Source organism: Styela clava, chromosome 14, assembly GCF_964204865.1.
Source record: "Styela clava chromosome 14, kaStyClav1.hap1.2, whole genome shotgun sequence".
Classification (NCBI taxonomy): Eukaryota; Metazoa; Chordata; class Ascidiacea; order Stolidobranchia; family Styelidae; genus Styela; species Styela clava.
Genome location: NC_135263.1, coordinates 9,670,544 through 9,689,894, shown reverse-complemented (window position 1 = coordinate 9,689,894; position 19,351 = coordinate 9,670,544). Strand labels below are relative to the sequence as shown.

General features: G+C 34.8%; 3 protein-coding genes across 3 annotated transcripts; 1 reads left to right on the top strand and 2 right to left on the bottom strand.

Annotated features, from left to right (window-relative positions):
* Positions 1–3: 3 nt before the first annotated feature.
* Positions 4–3,540, bottom strand: LOC120341246 (UDP-glucose 4-epimerase-like). Its single transcript, XM_039409727.2, has 7 exons — positions 3,410–3,540; positions 3,076–3,170; positions 2,221–2,342; positions 1,761–1,898; positions 1,033–1,352; positions 780–914; positions 4–477 (listed from the first exon to the last, which is right to left on the bottom strand). Exons 2-7 carry the CDS (start codon positions 3,165–3,167, stop codon positions 181–183), a joined length of 1,104 nt encoding a protein of 367 aa, XP_039265661.2. The 5' UTR covers positions 3,168–3,170; positions 3,410–3,540; the 3' UTR covers positions 4–180.
* A 1,418-nt stretch (positions 3,541–4,958) lies between these two features.
* Positions 4,959–6,584, top strand: LOC120340690 (COP9 signalosome complex subunit 6-like). The gene is made up of 2 exons (XM_039409028.2): positions 4,959–5,839; positions 6,149–6,584. Exons 1-2 carry the CDS (start codon positions 5,138–5,140, stop codon positions 6,401–6,403), a joined length of 957 nt encoding a protein of 318 aa, XP_039264962.1. The 5' UTR covers positions 4,959–5,137; the 3' UTR covers positions 6,404–6,584.
* A 321-nt stretch (positions 6,585–6,905) lies between these two features.
* Positions 6,906–9,525, bottom strand: LOC120340945 (NADH dehydrogenase [ubiquinone] 1 beta subcomplex subunit 10-like). Its single transcript, XM_039409348.2, has 5 exons — positions 9,364–9,525; positions 8,823–8,992; positions 8,112–8,250; positions 7,490–7,629; positions 6,906–7,113 (listed from the first exon to the last, which is right to left on the bottom strand). The coding sequence occupies exons 1-5, from the start codon at positions 9,381–9,383 to the stop codon at positions 6,965–6,967; spliced, it is 618 nt and encodes a 205-aa protein (XP_039265282.1). The 5' UTR covers positions 9,384–9,525; the 3' UTR covers positions 6,906–6,964.
* Positions 9,526–19,351: the final 9,826 nt, after the last annotated feature.

Genomic DNA, 19,351 nt, shown 5'->3' with positions numbered 1-19,351 from the left:
GTGTTTCCAATTGCTATTTGCATTGCCTCCTCCATAGAAGATTATTGGGTTGCAATATAGACAGTGGTTTGGACGCCATTATAGATATTCAGCATTTAATCAAGATTAAATATTACTAAGAATTTGGTCACGGACTTCAAAAATAATAAACAATTCATTGACGGTCATCGAAGTCGCTTTTTAAATAGCTATTCCAGCTTCTGTCAACGCGGATATATCTTGATATCCATTCGGGTTTAGAGTGTAAAATCTCCATAAATCTTCACACATCTGTTGGTGAGTTCGCTCCGCCTTCCAATCAAGATCTCTTTCGGCTTTACTTGTATCGGAAAAAATTGCTGGAACGTCTCCCGGCCTTCGATCACATATTTGTAAGGGTATTTCCATACCACATGCTTTCTCGAACTCTCGTATCATATCCCACGTAGATTTTCCTTTGCCAGTCCCAATGTTATAGACAGAAAGGCCCTTTATAAACTAAAAGTATATATATATATATATATATATATATATATATGTGAGATGTGCTTCACGCTTCCAACAAATGAAGAATTTTAACAATAGCCTCACTACAATCAGCCCAAATACACATTATTGCTACATATAATGGATGATCCAGTGCCTTCTCTCTATTATTAAATTTAAAAAAAAATTAATTATATCTTTGAGAAAATAATATTAGCAACAAGATAACAATACTACGAGAATGAAAATTTGACTTGTATTTCAAGATACGAGTACCTTCGTATTTTACGAACAGAATTGCTATTGTTACTCACGTCTAACTTATTTATAGCACTACAATGTGCCTTTGCAACGTCCATAACATGCACGTAATCCCGTATTGGTGTCCCATCCGTAGTTGAATAATCATTTCCATACAAATTCAGAATAGGTCTTTTTCCAATTGCAACCTAGTATTTTAAATATATATAATATAATGTACGGTATTATACATTAACATATAGCATCAATTTATTTAGTCTATAGACCAATATATACCAACAAGTTGCATTGATTCCAAAGACTTACTTGTGCCAGCTTTGGCAATAAATTTTGTGGATCTCCTTTTGGATCTTCACCTAGCAGTCCGGACTCGTGAGCTCCAACAGGATTGAAGTATCTCATGATAACAATTTTCCAATAATCCGGCGCACCAATTGTCATGTCTTCAAGCAAACTTTCACAAAACAACTTGCTTTTGGCATAGGGACAATGGCACATGCCCACTTGGCCAGTCTCTTTCATGGGCAAGGTCTTGGGATCAGGCGCTCCGTACACAGTACATGAGCTACTGAATAGGAAATTCTTGACGTTATGCTCTTTCATGCAACGAAGAAGTTGCATAGTCCCTGTAATAATAAATTTCGATTGTGGTAAGAAGCGTCGATGACAATGTAAATATAACATCAAATTTTCACAGTAATTTGAGCATTTTTGAAACCTGCTTTCGACTTTTAGACGTCTGAAATTGGAAATACCAATCCGGCCCTAATTCCACCACCACCGAAATCCCTAAACTTCGAAGCGCCGGCACTGATTTAAGAGAGCAGAATGTGGGAAAAAATCGAACCATATTTGCGGAACTAAGACGGACACAGTCACACAGGCAATGAATTTGAACGCAATACTTTATGCTACTTCCCAAGGACATTCGGGCAGGGGACTTGATTTAGGCTATATGATCTACAACACGTGATGTTGAATATACATGGACCTACATTTTTCTCTTTTATACCTAAAAATACACCGGTACCTACCAGTCAAGTTGGTTTTGTAGTAGAGCATAGGCATTTTTGTGCTTTCCCCGACTGCTTTTTTACCAGAAAAATCGCACACTGTATCAATGTTGAAGTTGTCAAATACAGCACTCAAACTTGCCTTATCACATACGTTTACTGAAAAAAAAATGTTGTTAATTCGCCATAAGTTCGCAAAATAATTTCGAAATAAACAAAACTAATAAACTTTCAGCAAAAAATACAATCTTCAACCGATGAACATTTCTAAGCAATTGGTCCAGTAGTTGATGAGGGAGGTGATTTTTTTAATAATAACATGAAAAAGAATTCTAACAACAACAATACCATAATAACAAATATGTACATTTCGTGTCCAACAAGCAAATGATAGATGAAATTACATATATAAACTGAATACAAATTCGTGTTGGGTTGTTTTAAATTATACACTGCGAAAATTTGTAATATGTTGACGTACCATTGGCATAATGAAGACATTCTTTTCTAGTGATTTGTTTAACTCGGACTAACGACGGAGGAAATCCATTTATATCTTCTGAATTTTCTTGGCAATTTGACAAGTCGTCTACGACAACAACTCTGAAAGTTAGGTAAAATGATAAAAATGCATTGTCTGACTGCCTTTGATGTATTATTCGATTACATTTGAAAACGCTGACAGATTAGCAATACAATTGTACTCTGATGGCCAAGTTGTATTTACTGAAAGAATAACAGCTATATTGATCAAATTCGTGAACGTTTTAATTCTTGGTTATTTCGATATGTACTATTGTTTGGTTGGTACATGATTTACACATGGAACAACAACAAAGTTGGAAAATTATTATTATATATATTATTTATGTAATTAATGACAATCATTTTAAAGTTATTTTCAATCAATTGTCAACACATAGTGCCGTTGCTCAATGTCCAGCCAGCCTACTGACATCCACAACTTCGACGTCAAATATTTGTTAAATACTTTCAATTAAGTCCATCAATACCAGCAAAAATGAAATAGACAACATTAAGCTAACACAAAACCTAGGAGGACAAGCATAACTTAGAATAAAGTATAAGAAATACCATGCAGTGCGCGACCATCAACAATAAACAGGACAAATGAACAAAATCAAAGCGTTGAATATTATGAATGTGAATATTATGCTCACTGATCGAGTGTTAAAACAAATATATAGGGGTAACGCGCAATGCATGTCACCTCTCGATGTAATACTCATTAGTCATTGTTACGGAAAACAAAATGAAATTGGAAGTCGAAAAACATTCATTCTGGAATCTTGTAATATTAACGAAGTTGACTTACCGGTGACCAGCGTTCAAAAGCTCCACGACGGCATGAGATCCCAAATAGCCTGCACCCCCGGCTACCAGTATAGTTTTTCCCGTCGACCCCATAATCTACAAATCAAAATTTAACTGAATTCTAATGCTGCAAAGTAGAACGTAGGTTGTTCCAAGAACTAACGCGAGTGAAATAAAGCCAAAGATAAACTGCCTCAGGCTATTTTAATACTTCAAATTACGTACATATACATTTATAAACATCAAAATGTATCCAAAATTTTTATTCTCATCTAAACACCCTATGACAATTTCCAATACGTTTCAAACGTCGGGTTTAAAGACATTGAACATACGATAATCAACGAGCTTCAGCGTAGGTCAGTAAATTTCAAGATCAAGTTTCACTTCGCCCAGCAGCTAACAGGTAATTTCTCAGCTTCTCCCACGTCGTCACTTCTGAGGCTGCATTACGATTATACGCATAGAATAATCAACGATGGGGTGGAAAGGGCGCTACTGAAGCAAAGCATAACAATTGACAATCATTCCTCAATCTTGTCTTCGCCTCAATAGTATTTCTGGCTCTTTTATCATCAGTGACTTATTGGGAACACTGTAAAAAACACGTGTGGCGTCATTTGTGATAATATGCTGTCAACTAAAAACGAAAGTCAATGGGCAAGTTTAGCGTTCGAAGTTTTGGTGGCTTTCCTGAATTTTTGACCCGTGTTTTTTTTTTGTGTGTAGACCTATATGTGTGTGTATAATTTCAGGCAGACTAATTCTGTATTTGCAGAACTTTATAAATGTTTGAATGCCGGAATATGTTGTTGCTCTGTATTAGTAAGACTGTTGCTGTACACAGACTGGCAGACATAGGAAAAATATAAAGGTCTGAAAGTAGACCTGCAGGTGACTAGACCTAGTGTTCTTTCTTACTGCCGTCCATCAAGATTATTCTTAATTAAGGTAGACTGTAATTTGGGGTTCTTCACACTTACAGGCTGCACCCTTCAGCCCTTTCAAACTTAATTTTCCAAACTCAAAAAATCATACCGGTACTGCAGTACTGTATTTATGAGATTCGAAGTCAATGCTCTTGTTAAAAATAATTCGACACTACTTCCAAAGCTGCTAGATGTGTGTTTCGTGTTTACAGGCCTTTTTCAGTTCCAGTGTTTTCAATTATTTATTTTGAAATCAAAATTTGTACTCCCGATTCCCCTACAGGAGTGGTGACTCCTCTACGGCCCATGGGCCGGGGCCACGGTCCATCTAATTGGGCCACATGGGCCGTGGCCCATCAAGCTATGGGCCGCGGCCCCATCAGGAAAATTTCAATCATCTTACCAAAATTTTCAATTTTTACAAAACTGTCAATATTCGAACAAAAAAATATACTCCTGTACCAGGTTAGGGTTAGGACAAAAAAAAATCAGATTTTTTACATTATAGTTCTATTATGAATTCGGGGACTGTCTGTGTTAGCCAAGTGAATAGTCCCTTTACACAACTTGATGGGCCGCGGCCCATAGCCTGATGGGCCGAGGCCCAATTCGATGGGTCGTGGCCCCGGCCCGTGGGCCGCAGAGGAGTCACCACTTCCACTCCGATTCCCTGCAGTTTGTCAGTATGTTAAATTTTATCACGGCTCTACCCCCACATTTTGACATTAGGATAGGATAGGATTTACGTACTTATCCCGGAGGAGAGGGAAGTCGATAGGACTGCTTAATCATATAGCTAACCACGGCCTCTCGTCTGGTTACCATTCTATGTCAGGTATGGCTGTATGGGATTAGTTAGTTATTTGTTTTCGGAAGCATGGACTTGATGGTGGAGGAAGCCGTAACCGACCACTCTCGCACATAACCATCCCCGCATAGGATTCGAACCCACACAGAGAAATTAAAGGTTCGGTGGCGAGCGTATTCCTAACTCTTAGCACGATGACCCACACCGCCTCGCCAGTCTACAGACATTACATGTCTAATAGTCAAAACTAAAAGCCCATGATTACCATTCTTGATATTTAGCAGTAGGGCTAAACATATTCTGGTCATATTTTATAACCGACTGAAATGGATGTTGAAGAATCATCCTCTGTAGCTACCTCTTCGAAGAAATCTGTCATGGCAGCAACAGGAACATCAGCAAGTGTTGCAGTGCAACTACACCCATTGGTTATCATGAATATTTCTGAACATTGGACTCGAATTCGTGCGCAGGAAGGACAGGCAATACAAGTACTTGGTGCCCTAATTGGGAAGCAAACAGGAAGAAAAGTTGAAGTCATGAATTCATTTGAGTTGCTCTATACACAAAATAGTAATACTGGTGAAATTGTAATAGATAGTGATTATTATTATACCAAAGAAGAGCAGTTCAAACAAGTATTCAAAGATTTAGATTTTTTGGGATGGTATACCACAGGTGGATCACCAACTGAAGCAGATTTGAAAATACATAAACAAATGTGCGGCATAACAGAATGTCCGATTATTGTAAAACTTAATCCTCAGGCACTCTCAAGCGATTTACCAATAAGTGCATTCGAATCAGTTATTGATTTGGGTGATGGTGAAGCCCAAATGCGACTTGTAGAGTTGCCATATACTCTAGCAACAGAAGAAGCTGAGAGAATCGGTGTCGATCATGTTGCGCGTGTGTCAAACGTTGAATCTGGATCTCTTAATTCGTCAGCTGCTGATCATTTACAAAGCCAACATAATTCGATATCAATGTTGCACACACGAATTTGTTTTCTACAACGTTATATCCAGGTAATTTCTTCCTTTTTATAAAGCATGAAATAAATTTTGTCAAAGGTAGCATTACTGCATATTCTCCGAAGTAAGTAAGTAACGTGTTACTTGTCGCACAACTGGCTTAGGCCAGCAAGGTCTTGTAAATGTATCTTGTTGTCTCTGTTATATTTTCTAGGTTCACCCCAGTTTGTACAAGGTTATCTCAGCTAGACATCTACTATTTGAAATTAATGGTTTATCTTGTTTGAGTCTGATGGTCAGCGTGTTACATATTTTCAGTTCAAATTGTTTCATTTACAATTTTCAAATCTATTAAATTTACAGGCTGTGAAAGAAGGAAAACTACCACACAACCATGAAATAACACGAGAAGCTTATGCTCTATGTCATCGATTGCCAGTATTAGATTGTGACATGCTTTCAAAGGATTTGTATGATCAGTATAATGATGTTACATTGATGACATATTTAGGGGTAATAAGTAAGGGCTGTCACACAATGAATCAATTTATTTCAAAATTTAATGTAATGTGTGACAGACAAGGTGTTGGAAGAAGAATTCGAGGCCTGTTTCCATGAACAATTTGTAATTCAATGATTTATTTTCATTTTTTTGTTCTATCTGAACTTGTAATAAATATATAGCATTATTATGAACAAGTTGTATTCAGGTTTGTTAGATTCCAGAAATTTAATAAGATTTCTCAAGCACTTTTATAAATACAAAGCAGTGAGTGCCATTGTTTTGGCACAGACCTCGTTCATGGGTAGGAAGGGCGTCTGAATTGGATTTAACCAGTTTTCCATATCTTGTCTCTTCTTCAGTCACGATTTTATGGAGATGCTGCGAGGAACCTCAGTACAAATCGGCTAGAACCCTGGTTAAAAACTAATTTTAAGCCAACCGGTGATTAGATTGAAACATTATACATATATACGCTAGCTAACTAACAAGCACTCGTAATTTGATCACCTAGAATTATGGGAAATAAATGTTGGCCCTGTGAATCTGTTATATTTACTCTGAGCCCTGCAGCATTTCCCGGACCTTGTCTACCCTGCCACATAAGACCACAATCTGTCTGGCAACTTGGGGAGAAGATTTATTTATAAGCAAAAACAAACTAAAGAAAAATATTTTCAACTGAATCGAGAAAGAGGAACATCATCATAGAGCCATTCAAGGTCTGCATTCAATCCCACCCGCTCTTTATAACGGGTCTCTATGAGCCTGTTCTTTTGTTTGTTGAGTACTGATCTTGCGCTCAACGTATGAGCAAGATCTCCATCTGTAAAGTTGAAACAGGCAGCTAATTAGGTGGCTGTTATGCGAAAGATAGAAATTGATTGGTGCAATGACACTTATTAGAATTTGGATACCTGTTGTCGGCCATATTTACATAACTAGCAATTAGGAATTTGTCTTCTTTCGCTTAAAAAAGGTGTATGCGAAACCTGATATTGTCTACATAATTTTGTTGGCATTCAATTGCTGCAGAAAAATTTAACACTTGTGGGCAATTTTTACATTCACATTGACAGGCATGAGGCAAGTTTTACAAACAGATATTTCAGTAGAGCTTCATTATGTTTAAAGTTTGATATTTATCAACGCATGGTATACACAGCTGTCGTCAAAGTAGCATTGGTTACCCAAAAACTTACATTTAATCATCCAATTTTTTTTCATTTCCTTGTATTCTTTGATGAGAGGTTCACACACGTCACCATATACGATAGGATTAGAATGGCAACAAGTTTCCATGTCCTTCTTTAAAATTTCAAGTATTTCTGTTTCCACAAGTCTGAAAAATCAATGCACTTTATATTCTCAACTCAGATTCGCTCAAGTACCAGTTCATGTCAGATTACTGTACTTTACAGACCATCAAGCGTAAATTACTTAGATTGTGGTTTCGTCCATATATAAGGCGCACCGGACTATGAGACGAAGTGGTTTTTGTGGAGTAATTTTCAAGGACCCATTTACAACGCTCATTAAACAAAAAAAATAAGTATTTTTTAATGAAAAATATATTTTATTCAAAGAAAATGCAAAACAGCAGCTTGTTTATGAAACAATAGTACTTGTACTGGTTTAGAGTGTGAGCAATAAAGCACTACCTGAGACGCACAATCGATTTTTGAGAAAAAGGGATTTAAAGTGCGCCTGATGGTCAGTAAATTACAGTAATAGTATTTATAAGAGACAAAGGCTGATATTTAAGCTCAAAATGATGTTTAATGAAATACCATGAGTATCACAAATAACATAAGAATGTCTCACTTGTCACGTCTAAATTGTATTTCAGCTTCGTAAACGCATGTGCTGTCATTCAATTCGCATTCCCATATTTCAGGAACTCTCCTAAATTTACGATGATAATAAATTCTGTTACTTGGTCCTCGAAAGTTTTCCAATAGACCTGTATTCAAATAGAAAATGATCAAAAGAAGTTCCTGTTCAAGGTCAAGATTCTGAAGCATTGAAAAAACAGCCTTTCTAAAACGCTCCACTACCTATGACGTTAATTTTCAGCTTGTAATAGAAATAGCAGATAAAATTCATCGAAATGCAATCACCTTGGGTAGTTGACCTTGCTAATGCCGGGGTATACGTTGTCATACATTATTGAATCCTAGTCATTTTTAAAATATTATTGGTCCAAACAATTCTTCTCAGGTAAAAATGTTGCTTTGTATTTGCAGTAGTATCGCTAATGTTGATTTTTTATTATTACTGAAAAACTGATTTATGAATACCCAATAAACGGGAGTGCGACTTGCATATAGCACTAACAATGGATTCGTTAACGGGAAGGCAGGAACAAATAGTTCTAAAATAGGCAAAGGGAAGAATTCAACGAAAAAGGTTGTGAACCGCTGGTTCAATGCAAGATAAAAACTTTGGGTCAAGTTGACTATTATTTATCAATGAGATTAATTTGGCTTGATAATCCCAAGGACTCATGACTAATTAATAGAGAAATATTCATACCTTGAACTGCAACAATAGGTTTGGCGTAGAAAAAGTCAACTAAAGAGCCAACAAAATATAGAGGATTAAATTTGCTCTTGAATTCAATCACAGGAAAGGTTTCTTTTATCTCTTCAGATTTAAACTTTGCCTCTTTCGCAAGATCACGTTTAGGTTGGACACCGGGAGGTCTAACGTTGAAAAAACAAAAATGAACAGTTTTACATGGGTCCATTTCCATGTTGGAATAAAAATTTTGGGATTTGGAAATCAGTAACAGTACCGGTAACTACTTCATACAGTCATAGCATCTCTACTACTGAAAATCAATGAAGACACTAATAAAAAGTGCAATTTTCTGAAATATACAATTGTAGGTTTATATTCGCTCTGCATTAGTCAGCAAGTTTACAAACCGACCAGAAGGTCAAGTTTGATTCGCATGTATTTATTATTAAATAAATTAGGTAGAACTGATTAATATTAAAGGGATAGGATCTACATAGTCTATTTATGACGTAAGACGATAAGTTATAGGACAGTATACAAAAAATGCACTTACAGATCGCGTTCTTCCGGCATCTCGAAGTATTGCAGTTTTTCTCAACCCGAAATCGCAAACGCACGGGAATGTCGAATCCGCGAATTTCCACAATCGACAGAATTACATTGAAAAATATATACGCGGTAAAAAATACGTGCTCACAAAATTATTTTCAGTAGATCAATGAACCTTTCCCCGACCTTTGACCCCCGGAAAATTCTTCCTATACTTTACCATTGCAAAATTTTCGATGCTTATTTCGAGAGTTTGCGCCTGTAAAATCGGGTATTCGTTTTAAACCATCATTCTGATTCATAGCATTAAACAATCGGTTTTTTAAAAATACCGGTAAAAACTTTTACCCTAGTCTATTGCTATTTCTACACTAATTTTTGATAACTGCAATTAAACTATAAAGTGATTGCTATTTCTACACTAATTTTTGATAACTGCAATTAAGAAGATAAAGTGATCATTGATTTACCTGATTTATTTTTAAATTTCCGAAACACAACTGAAAATTAATCTGTCTGAGTGAGTAGTGTTTCTGAGCGGATGCAAAAAGGGGCATTCTTACGTTGGTTTTGAACTTTCTCTGTCATTCCCAGTTTAATTAATAAACATAAAAGTCTGCTTGAACTATATCCTCTGAAGCACTTGAAGTCGGGAAGTGTTGAAGTTTCATTTCATCGCAATAGATGATGATTAATATATTGCAGTATTCTGGAATTGTTTACTCACTGAACATTATTTTGTGAAACTAATTTTCTGAAAATTATAGAATTTTAGGGATTATGGGAAAATAATATTTAGTCGTATCAAGTGTTAGGAATACACTTGCTATCGCACCTTTGACAGTCTGATTTCCCTGCGTTGGTTCGCAGGTTCGATTTCCATGCTGTGTATATTATCGTAATAGTTGATAAACCGGATGACCGTACATTCGACCCCACGTACATTTGAACCCATGTGTATATCCGCGGGTTCAATCTATACGCGGGTGCTAAAACCCATGGGTTAGGGTTAGTATGGGTTCAAATATCCGTAAAACAAAAAAAAATTCTATAGGTGCAATAGTATGCAGTTGCACTTGTCATGGGTTCAAATGTACTTGGGTTCAAATGTTATGGAACCGATCAACCGGTTTCATGATACGTTGAACGCAGCAGCGTTTCGCCAGGATAGCGTACAAGTCCATGTTGAGTATGGGATTAGATTGCCAATTATTTGTTTCGGAAGCATGTAATTTATAGTAGAGCAGGCCGTAAACGACCAGCGGTTGTGACAGAGGTGTGTTTGTAACTTAGCGGGGTTTTTAGGCGATGGCGTTCGACGGTTATAAACTGTGTAGAAAAGACCGTCTACTTCCTCGCTAAACCACAATTTAATTGACTTTTGAAAACTGACCAATACTTGGCTATTCTGTTGCCCAGTACACAGGTTTACAAGATAAGCAGTCAAGTATTCACGGTGTGCTTTTGTATTCAACGCTCGGATACGATATCAAGACGTCATAGTCAGAGAACAAAAAAGACAGTGTGCACGATGCAACAGACACGACTTAAAAAAGGACAAGCAATCAAAAACACGTGACAACACAACAAACGCGCAACGCAAAACCGCCACACGATGGAGTGAACGTAGGACTACGTATTACGCTAAAATTTGTAACGTAGTAGGATTTTCAGGTGATGTCGTTCGACGGTAATAAACTGTGTAGAAAAGACCGTCTACTTCCTTGCTAAACGTCATCGTGTGTCCCCATGACGATAAAACAACTCTCATGGTGTCATGTTTGTTTTTGCTCTTCAGCAATAAAGAATTCTTCCAAGCCAGTTAAGTATACCTTGTTCATCGGTCTCCCTTGATGATTGCCTATAATATTCATAACTATGAGTTACATTCCAAGCTTTTCTTGCAGTATGTATCCAAGAAAAAACTTTTTTTTCAAAACAACTGGGGTCGCTCCAAAAGTATGTGTACCAAGATGGCGCACAACCTGATAACCCAAATCTGGTACACATCCTATGTTCAGGTTGTGCACCATCTTAGTGCACATACATCGGGAGCACCGAACAGGGTACCATTGGTTGTCGTTTACTGATATTGAACTATTCTTAATTATAACACCTAGTGTGTCATTCTTATTCAATTTATTGTACCTGTTTTTATTTCATCAATGAGCATCGTCTGACACTTCCTATTGTAACCAAACGGAGAAAGGTCACCTTCAAAATTCCCTAACATCTTCGAGAGCAGCAGTTTACATCAAATAAACCAGCAAAACTCGGGGATTCCCCACCAAGTCGTTTTTCTTGTGATTCTCGGGTAAAAGCAGGATGTAATATAATAGGCCGCGAGCCGAGGCCATTTATCTTTCAGTTTCGTAGCGCACATCAGGTAACTACCTGAAAATGATTTTAAAATGTTCCTTAGAAATTTAGTAACAAATATTGCCTTGTTCCCACTTCCAAAAGTTGCACGTTTTACAGAAAAGACGCTTTTACTGCAATAAATATGTGTTACCATCTGTCCTATTTTCTCTGCTTTTCCGGTATCATGGGCCAATGAACGCAGACTTCTGCACGACGTAACAGTCAAGTTAGTCAGCTGTAGGTGGATCCCCAGTGGTCGGATGAATATCAGATGTACTCAACTGCTCGCTTTTGCGTTGAGTAGCCTTTCCATAGTTTTTTTCAGTTACCGGTAATATTAGTCCAGTTATTCTAAGGAGGTGTTGAAAAGTATAGGTAAGATATTAAATGTCAAATTAAGATATCAAATTAAGATATCAAATGTCAAAATCAAAGGATATTCACTGTTCGTAAAATATTATGGACAAAAACCAACATGTCGAATATGTGGGAGTACTGACCACATGATGGAAAATTGTGAGTACTATATCCCAAAATTAGAAAGATATAGAAACTTCAATGAAAAACAAAAAAATCAAGAAAAGACCCAAACAATGAATAGTAGTATGAAGATTAGCGAAAATAACGAAAAGAATGATGTAGTAAATGAATCGTCAACCGAGTATGACAATTCAATAAATGAAGAAAATGCAGTGCTGCAGGGAAATTCCTCCGAATACCCTGATTCGGCAAGTAAAGAAAAAGACGTACTGGTAGTGATTGAATCATCCACTGAATACAGTTTATCAAGCCTTAAAGAAAAATCAATTGATGATATTGAAACAAAACAGAACCATACAAAGATGAAGAACAAACCAGATGAAATGAAACCCAATGATGGACAGAGCACACCAAATGAAACTACAAGAGAAAAAGAAAAAATCGACATCAGGGCTCAAATGTTTGGAAACTTGTCTAAAATTAGTACTGATGAAAGTGATGAACAAGAAATAGAGCAACGAAGTATACAATTGAGGAAAAATAAAGAAACAGATTGTGAAAAAACCTACAGCTCAGGAAGCACTATATTATACATAAGAAAAGAAAATAAAAAATTGGAAGATGACAAACAAGGTGATATATCACATAGTCCAGTTAGAAAAAAACAAGCAAAAGAACAAAGACAACAAAAACCAGTAATAAAATTACAACGAAAGAATGAAGTAGATGAAAATATGGAAACAAGCTAAAATTTTATAAGAAACTATCAAAATATATATAAGAAGAAACTGATGGAGATATACATAACAATGCTAACTTTAAACGTTAATGGAATTCGTGATGATCAGAAAAGAAAAAGTTTATTTAAAGAATTATCTAATCAAAATGCAGACATTATATTTATTCAAGAGACTCATAGTACCAATGATATAGAAAGTAAATGGAGTAGGGATTGGAAATGGGGAAATTCATTATGGAATTCGGGGCTATCTAATTCTTGTGGTGTAGCAATATTACTGAAATCAAAACTGGCTTATCATAAATTTGAAAATATTTCATGGGATGGGGAAGGAAGGGTACTTGCTACAGATATAAATATATGTTGTGAAGTAATACATTTAGTAAATATATATGCCCCATGTAGAACTGTAGTAAGAACGCAAGAAGTGTTTTATGATAAATTATATCGTTTTGTGTATTCACCATTCAATGTATTTTTAGGGGGAGACACAAATTGTGTACATGATGTTGATAGGGACCGTGTCGGGAATGTGAATAAGAGACCACGTAGAGAATATGTTTCAGAGTCTCTTGATCAATTGATAGAAGTGTTTCAGTTAGCTGATTCCATTGAATGGTTTACAAATGCGAATCCCTTTTTTACTTGGCGTAACAACATGGTTCAAGCAAGATTGGACAGATTTTACTGTACTAAAAATGGATGTAAAATTAGAGATTATAAATGCAGTCCCACAATTTTTTCTGATCATGATAAATACATAATTGAAGTTGAAGTAGACACAACAATGGAAGAAAGAGGTAGAGGATATTGGAAAAACAATGTTAAAGTTTATGAAAATAATGATTTTATGATAGAACTGAAACATAAATGGGATAACTGGAAAACATTACAATGGCTGTTTGAATCCAAGGCGTTATGGTGGATAGAGATAAAACAAAAAATAAAAGACCTAGTAATTGAATTCTCTGTTAAGATGTCCAGAGTAGAAAAAGAGGAACATAGAAGAGATATGGAAAAATTACAAGAACTTAAGGAAAAATTGGATAATGGAGAAAGAGTTTTGACCTTGCTAAATAAAAAGAAAAGTGAAATAATCAAGAAAACAAAAGAGAGAGATAAAAAACTATTAATCCAGAATACTGCAGAAAAATATGACAACTACGAAAAGTGTACTAAATCCTTTTTCAAACAATTGAAAAACAGACATATGAAAACAACAATTAGAAAATTGAAAGACAAAAACGGCACAATACAAAATAAACTTGAGGACAAAATGAATATTGTAACAGACTTTTACAAAGAACTCTATAGTAAAGTTGAATGCAATGAGACACAACAGAATATTTTTTTAAATAGGATACCAACAACAGGGAGAAAAGTGCAACAAGAAGAAAATGAAATATTACAGCAAAATATAGAAAGAGAAGAAATATTTCAAACTATTAAAAGTTTTAAAGAAGGAAAAACTTCAGGACCAGATGGTCTGGGAATAGAATTTTACAAAAAATGCTGGGACATAATAAAAGAAGAATTCATATTGGTAATAAAAGAAATGTATGAAGAAGAGCATATACCTGATACTTTAAAAATTGGTTACATAACACTGATACACAAAAAGGGGGCAGAAGATGAAATAAAAAACTATAGACCCATAACTCTATTAAATTCAGACTACAAAATTATTACAAAGATTTTAGCAAATAGAATTCAAAATTTACTACCTAATATAATAGACAAAAACCAAGCTGCAATACCAGGAAGAAGAATTAGTGAAATACTCAGTATTATTAGAGATGTATGTCAACAAGAAAAAAATATTATTGGAGAAAATGCGTTATTGTCACTGGACTTCATGAAAGCCTTTGACTCTGTAGATTTGAAGTACCTATATAAAGTGTTAGAAAGATTTGGATTTGAAAACAAATTTATAAGTTTGATTCGGGAATTATACACAGGTTCTGAAGCTAGAATAATAGTAAATGAGTATTTGACTTCTAAAATTAAATTTGAAAGAGGAATTCGTCAAGGTGATCCGATTAGTATGTTTATTTTCATAATTGCAATAGAACCACTTATAATATATATAAACACAGAAAATAATATTCGTGGAATTGTTGTACCAGGAAATAATGAATTGAAAAGTCTTGGATTTGCTGATGACGTGACTCTGGCATTAGGTAAAGAAAATTCCATAAAAGAAGCATTGAAAGTTATTGAAAGGCATCAAATAGCAACAGGTATGAAATTGAACAAATCTAAAACAAAATTAATGAGAATTGGAATTTGGAGACGAATAAACCCACAACAAGACATCAGTGAAGTTGAATCCATGGAAATATTAAATGTTACATTTGGGAATATAGATATGTGTCAAATTAATTGGATGAAATGTTTAGAGGAAGCAAAAAATGTTGTAAGAGAATTACAGGATATCAAGTTGACTTTAGAGGGCAAATGTATATTAGTAAAATTAAAGGTGTTGCCGCAGTTTCTATATTTATCGAAAGTATTTCCGATGCCAAATTCTATAGGAAAAAGAGTGAATGACATGGTGGAAAAATTTGTATTCAATGGAAGAAGCATACTGAAAATAGGGAATTTGTGCAAACCAAAAAATTTGGGGGGTTATGATATTATTAACATACCCATTTTTACAATGTGCATGTACATAATTAGTGTTTTGGATTATTATAAAGCTAGAGAATGTGATTATAATGGGGATTACAATCATATTTGTATGTCCTTTGTTGAATACAATATTGGACAACAACTTAGTACATTTTGGGGGATTAGAACTAAAAATACATGTTTACATAGATTTTGTCCTCAAAGTGAGTATAGATTAATATTAGAATTTTTAAGAAAGCATAACCAATGACATTAAATAACATGATGCGCAACTTCGGCATTTTTGGCCGAAGATCGTATCCGATAGCACGCTCCAATGCACATACTTGACGAGACGAAAACGAGCGGATGTGTGCTGCTTTCGAGGCATAGCAGTGGCACAAATGGTGTTCGTGCCTGCTTTGACAGTTGTTGTCGATTTTAATGATATTTTGGAAAATTGAAGGTAAAAAGAAATCGGAAAAAGGTAAGGTAAATACTATTGTTGTATATCACACCCGGGCATAGCACTGTTAAGTACATGTGGGAAAGCCAGCTTTTGTCAAATACTACGAAGTTATCAAATCAGTACGGTACGTAGTTGCCCATTTGCCGAAATTGCATATTTACTTACCCCTTATGGTTTCAAATAGTTCATGCACCTCCATTTAGATTTTTCTAATCAGTGTAGAAATATATATTCATTGCTGTAACATACTATTGCTCATTCACTTTTGTTTGCGTATTGAATCAAAGGGTTAACAAGTTCACCTAACATTTCACTCATACCGGTCTATATTGTATAGTCTGATCTCTCAGGTATTTGCCACGAGTGCTTGTAATTTTCTGACTAAACCCTTTTATTAGTTGATTTATATACCAAATTCAGTAAAACATTTTTTACATTAAACATGAGATTTATTAGCTTTTCCATTCTAAATCATATAGACTGCTTTATTTATTCTTAACGAAAATTAATAAATCTCCTCTCTTTCTTCAGATGTGAAAGTTGTGGACAAACCTGTCTAAACATTGTGAGACTCCTGCAGCACAAGAGGCAATAGCAAAAATAGTAAGTATATCAATTTCAAAAAATTAAGCCGACATAAAGCAAAACTTTCAACTATTCGTCTAACCTCAATTTCCTATTATTTATTCACAGGATAACTGTAGCAGAAGGGGAGATATCAGAAGTCTGGCGACATATCAGTGACAGTGTGATTCCAAGAAATATAATTAGAATACTCCATAGATGTTTGCAATAGAAGAACAACCTATGGAGGCATGCAAAGGCATTTGACCCTCCGGTAGAGTTGCGTATGGCCCCTACATCCTGCAAGGCTTGAAGAAAATGACTAAAAATTCCAATGCGTAAGATTGCATAAGCGGTCTTATTTGTGAAAAGGCATTAAACATGCCAGACATACTTGAAACAGCTTTGAAAAACAAAGATTACGGATCACTCACCTGCGTTATATTTGGTTCATCAACTTTTGGTAGTACTATAGAAGAAATTCAGGAAAGGGTATAATCATGATTCATGATAAAATACTGTTATATATTTTGGATAACTTCAATCTAGACCGGGGATGTCAAACTCGCGGCCCCAGAATACTTACAGTGCGGCCCTCGAACGCTTAACAATAATTGTAATAGTATTTTGGAAGTTTTTTTATCTAAATGTAACAGATTTTTTAAACTTTTCAAAGTGGAATTGAATATTCACACAGAAAACAATTTACTGAGAGTAGTTTTGAAAAATTAATTTTTTTTTGTTTACATTTTGACCCATTTAAGAATACACATCAAGCTAGCAAAAGAATACTTGAATAAAACACTTGAGTGACTAAATTAAACGCAAAGTACATGAAGAAGATGGCATTTTCGAAAAAAATGGGAGTTGCAATATTTCTGCATTTCACAAAATTCTCTGAAGCACATTGTTCAATTTGTCATTCATTAAACCAGTTCAGCCACTCGTTATAGTCAGTTACACCATTAATAGGAATTATATACAGCAAACAATTAATGAGAATTATATGCGAATCCCTCAGAATAAATTTGTCTTCTAAAATCGGAGGAAGGCAAAACATATAGGTAGTTTCCATTTACACAAGTCTTCCAAGAAGACTTGTTCGAGCCAAACTAAATGAGCATCGTCAGGTGATCGGTAAGGCTGCAAGTTAAATCTGCCCTGCAACCTCCTGCATAGAAGATAATATTAATTAGTGGGCTATGAGCTAATTTCCTAAATTTAGACACAAACCTATCTACGAGGCATTATGTACCAGCAATTTTACCTACGATTAACTAAATATGTCTAAAAAAATTCACCTACTAAAGCAAGTTCGATAGGTGCAAACTTTGTGTTATGGAATTGTATCACAGCAGTTTTGCTGTTTTGCATGACACTCTCTTTAAATGAAATTTCAATGTTTAAGCCAAACATTAAAATTACTAACTTTGAACTTTGTCATTATCTGCAAAATGTCCCACATAAATCTTTACGCTATCGCGTATGCAATCTTCTCTGATAAAAAAAACGTCTATGATGTCCAGAATTACTCTTTACAGCTTGTCTGCCATTCCAGCTTTCCAAGTGAGCAAAACTTCTTGGATATAGAGATTATTTTCTTTCGTTACAGTCTCAAAACGGCAGGTACTACACGTAAAGAAGACGCCGAGTAGCAAAAGCGAGTGGAAAACGGTCGCGAAAGACGACGAGAAATATGTGCATTGGAGCGTATCATGAAATACAATCTTTCGTATGTAGTCTTATGGAGTGACGTCAGAGTTGCCTATCATGTTGTTTAATGTCATTGGCATAACATAAGTAGTACAGATATAAAAGAAGATATGCATAAAACTATTTATAAAAAAATTGTTATTTCTATGACTGGGGACAGATTAATTTTTCTACGCAATTGTAATTTAAATATTGCATGTGAGAATATTCATAATAATATTCTGGCAAACTATATGAAAACTTTTCAGGTTAATGTGGGATATTTTACCAGTAAAAACAAAACCTGGAATAAGAAATATAGCAGGAAATGATATGTGTGTGTTATGTGGAAAAGAACCAGAATTTGTTAGCCATCTATTTATGAATTGTGAATATTTTGATTATGTTTTTAATTTTATGGAAAATACTGTTAGGAAATTAAATAATGCCAGACTTTTGAAAAATTATGAAACTTGTGTTTTATTGGATTTAAGCTATTTGTTACATTACAAGACGAGATTTAGATATTATTGTTTATTTAATTTCAATCACTAGATATAAAATATGGATACAAAGAAATTCTGTTATATTCGAAGGTAATCCCCCTAATCAGCACCTAGTTATCAAACAAATAAAAACTGCAATCACTTACAGACTCAACATTGAAAAAAATAGAAAATCACCAAATTTTGTCAGAGAATTTGAAATACTAAGGAATTGTATTTGAACTATAAATCTAGTGTGTATAAATTTAGTATGTATTAGAATGAACATGTCTAATATATTTAATTTTTTACGTTTATTGTACATAATCTAACTCAATATACTAAAAATTGATGAATTGTATGCCGATGCGATCAACACCTCAAACACTGATGGAATGGACATATAAAAAATGAATATTGGATTATTTATCTTATGATTGCTCGAATGGTTATATACTTTTTGTTATAATTTATTATATTATCCCATTAAAAAAAAAAAAAAAAAAAAAAAAAAAAAAGATATTAAACACTCGTACATCCTTGCCATAAATAGCAATTTTAGTTGAGCACTAGCTCATAAGACCTTGTTAAA

What these genes read in the sequence shown, in the direction of transcription:
- LOC120340690 (XM_039409028.2), top strand. Translation starts at nt 5,138, where the DNA reads ATGGATGTTGAAGAATCATCCTCTGTAGCTACCTCTTCGAAGAAATCT. An exon ending in TTCTACAACGTTATATCCAG is followed by an intron (nt 5,840 to 6,148) that starts GTAATTTCTTCC and finishes TTAAATTTACAG; the next exon opens with GCTGTGAAAGAAGGAAAACT.
- LOC120341246 (XM_039409727.2), bottom strand. Translation starts at nt 3,167, where the DNA reads ATGGGGTCGACGGGAAAAACTATACTGGTAGCCGGGGGTGCAGGCTAT. An exon ending in ATGTCTTCATTATGCCAATG is followed by an intron (nt 1,899 to 2,220) that starts GTACGTCAACAT and finishes TTTTTTTTTCAG; the next exon opens with TAAACGTATGTGATAAGGCA. An exon ending in CTACAAAACCAACTTGACTG is followed by an intron (nt 1,353 to 1,760) that starts GTAGGTACCGGT and finishes TTATTATTACAG; the next exon opens with GGACTATGCAACTTCTTCGT.
- LOC120340945 (XM_039409348.2), bottom strand. Translation starts at nt 9,383, where the DNA reads ATGCCGGAAGAACGCGATCT. An exon ending in ATGCCGGAAGAACGCGATCT is followed by an intron (nt 8,993 to 9,363) that starts GTAAGTGCATTT and finishes TTTCAACGTTAG; the next exon opens with ACCTCCCGGTGTCCAACCTA. An exon ending in ATACAATTTAGACGTGACAA is followed by an intron (nt 7,630 to 8,111) that starts GTGAGACATTCT and finishes TTGATTTTTCAG; the next exon opens with ACTTGTGGAAACAGAAATAC.